The sequence below is a fragment of the Balaenoptera musculus genome, chromosome 10 (genome assembly GCF_009873245.2).
Source record: "Balaenoptera musculus isolate JJ_BM4_2016_0621 chromosome 10, mBalMus1.pri.v3, whole genome shotgun sequence".
In the NCBI taxonomy this organism is placed as follows: Eukaryota; Metazoa; Chordata; class Mammalia; order Artiodactyla; family Balaenopteridae; genus Balaenoptera; species Balaenoptera musculus.
In genome coordinates this window covers 69,886,635-69,898,651 of record NC_045794.1, presented here as the reverse complement: position 1 = coordinate 69,898,651, position 12,017 = coordinate 69,886,635, and the positions used below count along the sequence as shown (strand labels likewise).

The 12,017-nt window shown below is 37.9% G+C and overlaps 1 protein-coding gene across 1 annotated transcript in view; it reads right to left on the bottom strand.

Annotated features, from left to right (window-relative positions):
- LRRIQ1 (leucine rich repeats and IQ motif containing 1) overlaps window positions 1–12,017 on the bottom strand; it is a 191,651-nt gene that overhangs the window by 122,003 nt on the left and 57,631 nt on the right. Inside the window, 1 exon segment of the mRNA XM_036866543.1 lies at window positions 5,169–5,262. Within this exon segment, the coding sequence (XP_036722438.1) occupies window positions 5,169–5,262 (94 nt within the window).

The following is a 12,017-nucleotide window of genomic DNA, read 5'->3' as shown; positions in this document are numbered from 1 at the left end:
CAAGGGAAAAACGACAAATAACATACAAGGGAACTCCCATAAGGTTAACAGCTGATTTCTCAGCAGAAACTCTACAAGCCAGAAAGGAGTGGCATGATATATCTAAAGTGATGAAAGGGAAGAACCTACCACCAAGATTACTCTACCCGGCAAGGATCTCATTCAGATACGACAGAGAAATCAAAAGGTTTACAGACAAGCAAAAGCTAAGAGAATCCACCACCAACAAACCAGCTTTATAGCAAATGCTAAAGGAACTCCTCTAAGTGGGAAACACAAGAGAAGAAAAGGACTTACAAAAACAAACCCAAAACAATTAAGAAAATGGTCATAGGAACATACATATCGATAATTACCTTAAACGTGAATGGATTAAATGCTCCAACTAAAAGACACAGGCTCACTGAATGGATACAAAAACAAGACCTATATATATATATATGCTGTCTACAAGAGACCCACTTCAGACCTAGGGACACATACAGACTGAAAGTGAGGGGATGGAAAAAGATATTCCATGCAAATGGACATCAAAAGTAAGCTGGAGTAGCAATACGCATGTCAGATAAAATAGATGTTAAAATAAAGAATGTTACAAGAGACAAGGAGGACACTACATAATGATCAAGGGATCAATCCAAGAAGAAGCTATAACAATTATAAATATATATGCACCCAACATAGGAGCACCTCAATACATAAGGCAACTGCTAACAGCTATAAAAGAGGAAATTGACACTAACACAGTAATAGTGGGGGACTTTAACACCTCACTTACACCAAAGGGGATATCATCCAAACAGAAAATTAATAAGGAAACAAAAGCCTTAAATGATACAATACACCAAATAGATTTAATTGATATTTATAGGACATTCCATCCAAAAACAGCAGATTACACGTTCTTCTCAAGTGCGCACGGAACATTCTCCAGGATAGATCACATCCTGGGTCACAAATCAAGCCTCAGTACATTTAAGAAAACTGAAATCATATCAAGCATCTTTTCTGACCACAACGCTATGAGATTAGAAATCAATTACAGGGAAAAAAAAGTAAAAAACACAAACACATGGAGGCTAAACATTACGTTACTAAATAACCAAGAGATCACTGAAGAAATAAAAGCAGAAATTAAAAAATACCTAGAGACAAATTACAATGAAAACACGATGATCCAAAACCTATGGGATGAGGCAAAAGCAGTTCTAAGAGGGAAGTTTATGGCAATACAATCCTACCTCAAGAAACAACAAATATCTCAAATAAAGAACCTAACTGTACACCTAAAGGAACTAGAGAAAGAAGAACAAACAAAACGCAAAGTTAGTACAAGGAAAGAAATCATAAAGATCAGAGCAGAAATAAATGAAATAGAAACAAAGAAAACAATAGCAAAAATCAATAAAACTAAAAGCTGGTTCTTTGAGAAGATAAACAAAATTGATAAACCATTAGCCAGATTCATCAAGAAAAAGAGGGAGAGGACTCAAATCAATAAAATTAGAAATGAAAAAGGAGAAGTTACAACAGACACCGCAGAAATACAAAGCATCCTAAGAGACTACTACAAGTTCCTCTATGCCAATAAAATGGAAACCTGGAAGAAATGGACAAATTCTTAGAAAGGTATAACCTTCCACGACTGAAGCAGGAAGAAATAGAAAATATGAACAGACTAATCACAAGTAATGAAATTGAAACTGTGATTAAAAATCTTCCAACAAACAGAAGTCCAGGACCACATGTCTTCACAGGTGGATTCTATCAAACATTTAGAGAAGAGCTAACACCCATCCTTCTCAAACTCTTCCAAAAAAGTGCAGAGGAAGGAACACTCCCAAACTCATTCTATGAGGCCTCCATCACCCTGATACCAAAAAAAGATAATTACAGACCAATATCACTGATGAATATACATGTAAAACTGAAAAAAAAAACCAGAATCCAACAACACATTAAAAGGACCATACACCATGATCAAGTGGGATTTATCTCAGGGATGTAAGGATGCTTCAGTATACGCAAATCAATCAATGTGATACACCATATTAACAAATTGAAGAAGAAAAACCATATGATCATCTCAATAGATGCAGAAAAAGCTTTTGACAAAATTCAACACCCATTTATGATAAAAACTCTCCAGAAAGTGGGCATAGAGGGAACCTACCTCAACATAATAAAGGCCATATACGACAAACCCACAGCAAACATCATTCTCAATGGTGAAAAACTGAAAGCATTTCCTCTAAGATCAGGAACAAGACAAGGATGTCCATTCTCACCACTATTATTCAACATAGGTTTGGAAGTCCTAGCCACAGCAATCAAAGAAGAAAAAGAAATAAAAGGAATACAAATTGGAAAAGAAGAAGTAAAACTGTCACTGTTTGCAGATGACATGATACTATACATAGAGAATCCTAAAGATGCCACGAGAAAACTACTAGAGCTAATCAATGAATTTGGTTAAGTAGCAGGATACAAAATTAATGCACAGAAATCTCTTGCATTCCTATACACTAATGATGAAAAATCTGAAAGAGAAATTAAGGAAACACTCCCATTTACCATTGCAACAAAAAGAATAAAATACCTAGGAATAAACCTACCTAGGGAGACAAAAGACCTGTATGCAGAAAACTATAAGACACTGATGAATGAAATTAAAGATGATAAAAACAGATGGAGAGATATACCATATTCTTAGATTGGAAGAATCAATATTGTGAAAATGACTATACTACCCAAAGGAATCTACAGATTCAATGCAATCCCTATCAAATTACCAATGGCATTTTTTGCAGAATTAGAACAAAAAAATCTTAAAATTTGTATGGAGACACAAAAGACCCCGAATAGCCAAAGCAGTCTTGAGGGAGAAAAAGGGAGCTGGAGGAATCAGACTTCCTGACTTCAGACTAAACTACAAAGCTACAGTAATCAAGACAATATGGTACTAGCACAAAAACAGAAATATAGATCAATGGAATAGCAATAGAAAGCCCAGATATAAACCCACGCACCTATGGTCAACTAATCTATGACAAAGAAGGCAAGGATATACAATGGAGAAAAGACAGTCTCTTCAATACGTGGTGCTGGGAGAACTGGACAGCTACATGGAAAAGAATGGAATTAGAACAATCCCTAACACCATACACAAGAATAAACTCAAAATGGATTAGAGACCTAAATGTAAGTCCGGACACTATAAAATTCTTAGAGGAAATCTTCGGAAGAACACTCTTTGACATAAATCACAGCAAGATCTTTTTTGATCCACCTCCTAGATTAATGGAAATAAAAACAAAAATAAACAAATGGGACCTAATGAAACTTAAAAGCTTTTGCACAGCAAAGGAAACCATAAACAAGACGAAAAGACAACCCTCAGAATGGGAGAAAATATTTGCAAACGAATCAACAGACAAAGGATTAATCTCCAAAATATATAAATGGCTCATGCAGCTCAATATTAAAAAAACAAACAACCCAATCCAAAAATGGGCAGAAGACCTAGATAGACATTTCTCCAAAGAAGACATACAGATGGCCAAGAAGCACATGAAAAGCTGCTTAACATCACTAATTATTAGAGAAATGCAAATCAAAACTACAATGAGGAATCACCTCACACCAGTTCGAATGGGGATCATCAGAAAATCTACAAACAACAAATGCTGGAGACGGTGTGGAGAAAAGGGAACCCTCTTACACTGTTGGTGGGAATGTAAATTGATACAGCCACTATGGAGAACAGTATGGAGGTTCCTTAAAAAACTAAAAATAGAATTACCATATGACCCAGCAATCCCACTACTGGGCGTATACCCAGAGAAAACCATAATTCAAAAAGACACATGCACCCCTATGTTCATTGCAGCACTATTTACAATAGCCAGGACATGGAAACAACCTAAATGCCCATCGACAGATGAATGGATAAAGAAGATGTGGTACATATATACGATGGAGTATTACTCAGCCATAAAAAGGAGTGAAATTGAGTCATCTGTAGAGACGTGGATGGATCTAGAGACTGTCATACAGAGTGAAGTAAGTCAAAAAGAGAAAAACAAGTATCGTATATTAACGCATGTATGTGGAACCTAGAAAAATGGTACAGATGAACCGGTTTGCAGGGCAGAAATGGAGACACAGATGCAGAGAACAAACGTATGGACACCTAGAGGGGGAAGTGGTGGGGGGGCGGGGGTGGTGGTGGGATGAATTGGGAGATTGGGATTGACATGTATACACTGATGTGTATAAAATTGATGACTAATAAGAACCTGCTGTAGAAAAAAATAAATAAAATTAAATAAAAAAAAAAAAAACAATCAAGGGACTTCCCTGGTGGCTCAGTGGATAAGAATCCACCTGCCAATGCAAGCAAGGGACATGGGTTCAACCCCTGGTCCAGGAAGATCCCACATGCCATGGAGCAACTAAGCCCATGTACCATAACTACTGAATCCTGCGCACGTAGAGCCCGTGCTTTGCAACAAGAGAAGCCACTGCAAGGAGAAGCCCGCACACTGCAACAAAGAGTAGTCCCTGCTTGCCGCAACTAGAGAAAGCCCACATGCAGCAATGAAGACCCAATGCAGCCAAAAATAAATAAAATTAAATCTTTAAAAAAAAAAGTTTAAAAAAAATCACAATTTTTTTTTCATTTACATCTAGGTACTGCAATATTCCAAATAGAGGCACGAATTCACATATACTTGTAATACATACATTAACAGACACCAACCTTCTCTTTTAAGAAAATAAAACAAAATCAAATTACTGGCAGAAAGGAAATAATTTTTAATAGCAAGCTATGGGATTTAGATGACTCAAAAAGTAATTCCCACCAAATGTCTTTTCTATAAACACAAAACCTAAATTGACATCATACTAAAAGTGTCACATAATCCATGGTATCGATCAAAATTATCATTTCAAATTTGCATTAGTTCATACACGTACAAAAATTATTTTAGGTAGAAAATATTTTTTAAACTATTTTTACAAAACTGTTTTGTTTTGAATAACTTTTAAATTATTTTTTACTAACTTTTCCCAAGTAATTAGTATACACAGAACAATTTTCATCAAACTGTGTTCTCTGCAACTATAATAAAGTATGTACATAGGGTGCAACATTGTTTCTTTACCTCCAGTTTATTTCTTGAAGAAGTGGGTTTCCAGTGAGAGACAATTCACGGAGAGAAAAGCATGCAGCAAACCACCTTAGGGCACTTGTAAGATCTATAGAAAATAAACAATAAAAATTATTATGAAAGTTATCACAGATAAAGAAAAATAATCATAAATCAATGACCATTTTATTTATGTGTTAGCTATTAAAGAAAGGCAACAAAAAATATTTGTTTTGCAGAATATGATATGCTTTTAAAAGGAGACCATATTAAGAACCTAGACTCTGCTGTCAAAATACATATTTCTAGGGGTCTGGGCAAGATGGCGGAAGAGTAAGATGTGGAGATCACCTTCCTTCCCACAGATACAGTAGAAATACATCTACACGTAGAACTGCTCCTATAGAACACCCACTGAACGCTGGCAGAAGACGTCAGACCTCCCAAAAGGCAAGAAAAATCCCCATGTACTTGGGTAGGGCAAAAGAAAAAAGAAATAACAGAGACAAAAGAATAGGGATGGGACCTGCACCAGTGGGAGGGAGCTGTGAAGGAGGAAAGGTTTCCACATACTAGGAAGCCCCTTCGCGGGCGGAGACTGCAGGTGGCAGAGGGGGGAAGCTTCGGAGCCACGGAGGAGAGCGCAGCCACAGGGGTGTGGAGGGCAAAGCGGAGAGACTCCCACACAGAGGATCGGTGCCGACCAGCACTCACCAGCCCGAGAGGCTTGTCTGCTCACCCACCGGGGCAGGTGGGGCTGGGAGCTGAAGCTCGGGCTTCGGTTGGATCGCAGGGAGAGGACTGGGGTTGGCTGTGTGAACACAGACTGAAGGGGTTAGTGCGCCACAGCTGGCAGGGAGGGAGTCCGGGAAAAGGTATGGAGCTGCCAAACAGGCAAGAGACTTTTTCTTGCCTCTTTGTTTCACGGTGCGCAAGGAGAGGGGATTCAGAGCGCCGCCTAAACGAGCTCCAGAGACGGGTGCGAGCCGTGGTTATCAGCGCGGACCCCAGAGACGGGCATGAGACGCTAAGGCTGCTGCTGCCGCCACCAAGAAGCCTGTGTGCAAGCACAGATCACTCTCCACACCACCCCTCCCGGGAGCCTGTGCAGCCCGCCACTGCCAGGCTCCCGTGATCCAGGGACAACTTCCCTGGGAGAACGCATGGTGTGCCTCAGGCTGCTGCAACGTCACGCCGGCCTCTGCCGCCGCAGGCTCGCCCCACATCCGTACCCTTCCCTCTCCCCCGCCTGAGTGAGCCAGAGCCCCAGCGTCAGCTGCTCCTTTAACCCCGTCCTGTGTGAGCGAAGAACAGACGCCCTCAGGCGACCTACACGCAGAGGCGGATCCAAATCCAAAGCTGAACCCCGGGACCTGTGCGAACAAAGAAGAGAAAGGGAAATATCTCCCAGCAGCCTCAGAAGCAGCGGGTTAAAGCTCCACAAACAACTTGATGTGCCTGCATCTGTTGAATACCTGAATAGACAACGAATCATCCCAAATTCAAGAGGTGGACTTTGGGAGCAGGATATAATAATTTTTCCCCTTTTCCTTTCTTTGTGAGTGTATATGTGTATGCTTCTGGTGAGATTTTGGTCTGTATAGCTTTGCTTGCACCATTTGTCCTAGGGTTCGGGCCGTCTGTTTTTTTTTTGGTTGTTTGTTTGTTTGTTTTTTTTACTTAAAAATTTTTTTTCTTAATAAATATTTTCCTTATTTTTTATTTTAAAAAATTAAAAAAAATTTTTTTCTCTTAATAAATTTTTACTTAATAATTTTTTTTATTTTAAAAACTTAAAAAATTTTTTCCTTAAAAAATTTTTTTCTTAATTTTTTAATTTTTTATTATAAAAATTAATAAATTTATTTTTAAAATTAAAAAAATTTTTTTCTTAAAAAAATATTTGTTAAGTCATTTTTTTCTTATTTTTTATTATAATAGCTTTATTTTATTTTATTTTATTTTACTTTATTTTATTTTATCCTCTTTCTATTTTTTCTCCCTTTTATTCTGAGCCGAATGGATGAAAGGCTCTTGGTGCTCCAGCCAGGCATCAGGGCTGTGCCTCTGAGGTGGGAGAGCCAACTTCAGGACACTGGTCCACAAGAGACCTCCCAGCTCCACGTAATACCAAACGGCAAAAATCTCTCAGAGATCTCCATCTCAACATCAAGACCCAGCTTCACTCAACGACCAGCAAGCTACAGTGCTGGACACCCTATGCCAAACGACTAGCAAGACAGGAACACAGCCCCATCCATTAGCAGAGAGGCTGCCTAAAATCATAATAAGGCCACAGACACCCCAAAACACACCACCAGACGTGGACGTGCCCACCAGAAAGACAAGATCCAGCCTCATCAACCAGAACACAGGCATTAGTCCCCTCTACCAGGAAGCCTACACAACCCACTGAACCAACCTTAGCCACTGGGGACAGATACCAAAAACAACGGGAACTACGAACCTGCAGCCTGTGAAAAGGAGACCCCAAACACAGTAAGATTACCAAAATGAGAAGACAGAAAAACACACAGCAGATGAAGGAGCAGGGTCAAAACACACCAGACCTAACAAATGAAGAGGAAATAGGCAGTCTACCTGAAAAAGAATTCAGAATAATGATAGTAAAGATGATCCAAAATCTTGGAAATAGAATAGACAAAATGCAAGAAACATTTAACAAGGACGTAGAAGAACTAAAGAGGAACAAAGCAACGATGAAAAACACAATAAATGAAATTAAAAATACTCTAGACGGGATCAATAGCAGAATAACTGAGGCAAAAGAAAGGATAAGTGACCTGGAAGATAAAATAGTGGAAATAATTACTGCAGAGCAGAATAAAGAAAAAAGAATGAAAAGAACTGAAGACAGTCTCAGAGACCTCTGGGACAACATTAAACGCACCAACATTCGAATTATAGGGGTCCCAGAAGAAGAAGAGAAAAAGAAAGGGACTGAGAAAATATTTGAAGAGATTATAGTTGAAAACTTCCCTAATATGGAAAAGGAAAGAGTTAATCAAGTCCTGGAAGCACAGAGAGTCCCATTCTGGATAAATCCAAGGAGAAACACGCCAAGACACATATTAATCAAACTATCAAAAATTAAATATAAAGAAAACATTAAAAACCACAAGGGAAAAACAACAAATAACACACAAGGGAATCCCCATAAGGTTAACAGCTGATCTTTCAGCAGAAACTCTGCAAGCCAGAAGGGAGTGGCAGAATATACTTAAAGTGATGAAGGAGAAAAACCTACAACAAAGATTACTCTACCCAGCAAGGATCTCATTCAGATTTGATGGAGAAATTAAAACCTTTACAGACAAGCAAAAGCTGAGAGAGTTCAGCACCACCAAACCAGCTTTACAACAAATGCTAAAGGAACTTCTCTAGGCAAGAAACACAAGAGAAGGAAAACACCTACAACAACAAACCCAAAACATTTAAGAAAATGGGAATAGGAACATACATATCGATAATTACCTTAAATGTAAATGGATTAAATGCTCCAACCAAAAGACACAGACTGGCTGAATGGATACAAAAACAAGACCCATATATATGCTGTCTACAAGAGACCCACTTCAGACCTAGGGACACATACGGACTGAAAGTGAGGGGATGGAAAAAGATATTTCATGCAAATGGAAATCAAAAGAAAGCTGGAGTAGCAATTCTCGTATCAGACAAAATAGACTTTAAAATAAAGACTATTACAAGAGACAAAGAAGGACACTATATAATGATCAACGGATCGATCCAAGAAGAAGGTATAACAATTGTAAATATTTATGCACCCAACATAGGAGCACCTCGATACATAAGGCAAATACTAACAGCCATAAAAGGGGAAATCAACAGTAACACAATCATAGTAGGGGACTTTAACACCCCACTTTCACCAATGGACAGATCATCCAAAATGAAAATAAATAAGGAAACACAAGCTTTAAATGATACATTAAACAAGATGGACTTAATTGATATTTATAGGACATTCCACCCCAAAACAACAGAATACACATTTTTCTTAAGTGCTTATGGAACATTCTCCAGGATAGAGCATATCTTGGGTCACAAATCAAGCCTTGGTAAATTTAAGAAAACTGAAGTCGTATCAAGTATCTTTTCCAACCACAACGCTATGAGAATAGATATCAATTACAGGAAAAGATCTGTAAAAAATACAAACACATGGAGGCTACACAATATGCTACTTAATAACGAAGTGATAACTGAAGAAATCAAAGGAGAAATCAAAAACTACCTAGAAACAAATGACAATGGAGACACGACGACCCAAAACCTATGGGATACAGCAAAAGCAGTTCTAAGAGGGAAGTTTATAGCAATACAAGTCTACATCAAGAAACAGGAAACATCTCGAATAAACAACCTAACCTTGCACCTAAAGCAATTAGAGAAAGAAGAACAAAAAAACCCCAAAGCTAGCAGAAGGAAAGAAATCATAAAGATCAGATCACAAATAAATGAAAAAGAAAAGAAGGAGACAATAGCAAAGATCAATAAAACTAAAAATCTAAAAGCTGGTTCTTTGAGAAGATAAACAAAATTGATAAACCATTAGCCAGACTCATCAAGAGGAAAAGGGAGAAGACTCAAATCAATAGAATTAGAAATGAAAAAGGAGAAGTAACCACTGACACTGCAGAAATACAAAGGATCATGAGAGATTACTACAAGTAACTCTATGCCAATAAAATGGACAACCTGGAAGAAATGGACAAATTCTTAGAAATGCACAAGCTGCGGAGAATGAACCAGGAAGAAATAGAAAATATGAACAGACCAATCACAAGCACTGCAACTGAAACTGTGATTAAAAATCTTCCAACAAACAAAAGCCCAGGACCAGATGGCTTTACAGGCGAATTCTATCAAACATTTAGAGAAGAGCTAACACCTATCCTTCTCAAACTCTTCCAAAATATAGCAGAGGGAGGAACACTCCCCAACTCATTCTACGAGGCCACCATCACCCTGATACCAAAACCAGACAAAGATGTCACAAAGAAAGAAAACTACAGGCCAATATCACTGATGAACATAGATGCAAAAATCCTCAACAAAATACTAGCAAACAGAATCCAACAGCACATTAAAATGATCATACACCATGATCAAGTGGGGTTTATTCCAGGAACGCAAGGATTCTTCAATATATGCAAATCAATCAACGTGATACATCATATTAACAAATTGAAGGAGAAAAACCATATCATCATCTCCATAGATGCAGAGAAAGCTTTTGACAAAATTCAACACCCATTTATGATAAAAGCCCTGCAGAAAGTAGGCATAGAGGGAACTTTCCTCAACATAATAAAGGCCATATATGACAAACCCACAGCCAACATTGTCCTCAATGGTGAAAAACTGAAACCATTTCCACTAAGATCAGGAACAAGACAAGGTTGCCCACTCTCACCACTATTATTCAACATAGTTTTGGAAGTGTTAGCCACAGCAATCAGAGAAAAAAAAGAAATAAAAGGAATCCAAATCGGAAAAGAAGAAGTAAAGCTGTCACTGTGTGCAGATGACATGATACTATACATAGAGAATCCTAAAGATGCCACCAGAAAACTACTAGAGCTAATCAATGAATTTGGTAAAGTAGCAGGATACAAAATTAATGCACAGAAGTCTCCTGCATTCCTATACACTAATGATGAAAAATCTGAAAGTGAAATTAAGAAAACACTCCCGTTTACCATTGCAACAAAAAGAATAAAACATCTAGGAATAAACCTACCTAAGGAGACAAAAGACCTGTATGCAGAAAATTATAAGACACTGATGAAAGAAATAAAAGATGATACAAACAGATGGAGAGATATACCATGTTCTTGGATTGAAAGAATCAACATTGTGAAAATGACTCTACTACCCAAAGCAATCTACAGATTCAATGCAATCCCTATCAAACTACCACTGGCATTTTTCACAGAACTAGAACAAAAAATTTCACAATTTGTATGGAAACACAAAAGAACCCGAAGAGCCTAAGCAATCTTGAGAAGGAAAAATGGAGCTGGAGGAATCAGGCTCCCTGACTTCAGACTATATTACAAAGCTACAGTAATCAAGACAGTTTGGTACTGGCACAAAAACAGAAACATAGATCAATGGAACAGGATAGAAAGCCCAGAGATAAACCCACACACATATGGTCACCTTATCTTTGATAAAGGAGGCAAGCATATACAGTGGAGAAAAGACAGCCTCTTCAATAAGTGGTGCTGGGAAAACTGGACAGGTACACGTAAAAGTATGAAATTAGAACACTCCCTAACACTATACACAAAAATAAACTCAAAATGGATTAAAGACCTAAATGTAAGGCCAGACACCATCAAACTTTTAGAGGAAAACATAGGCAGAACACTCTATGACATAAATCACAGCAAGATCCTTTTTGACCCAGCTCCTAGAGAAATGGAAATAAAAACACAAATAAACAAATGGGACCTAATGAAACTTAAAAGATTTTGCACAGCAAAGGAAACCATAAACAAGACCAAAAGACAACCCTCAGAATGGGAGAAAATATTTGCAAATGAAGCAACTGACAAAGGATTAACATCCAAGATTTACAAGCAGCTCATGCAGCTCAATAACAAAAAAACAAACAACCCAACCCAAAAATGGGCAGAAGACCTAAATAGACATTTCTCCAAAGAAGATATACAGATGGCCAACAGACACATGAAAGAATGCTCAACATCATTAATCATTAGAGAAATGCAAATCAAAACTACAATGAGATATCATCTCACACCGGTCAGAATGGCCATCATCAAAAAATCTAGAAACAATAAATGCTGGAGA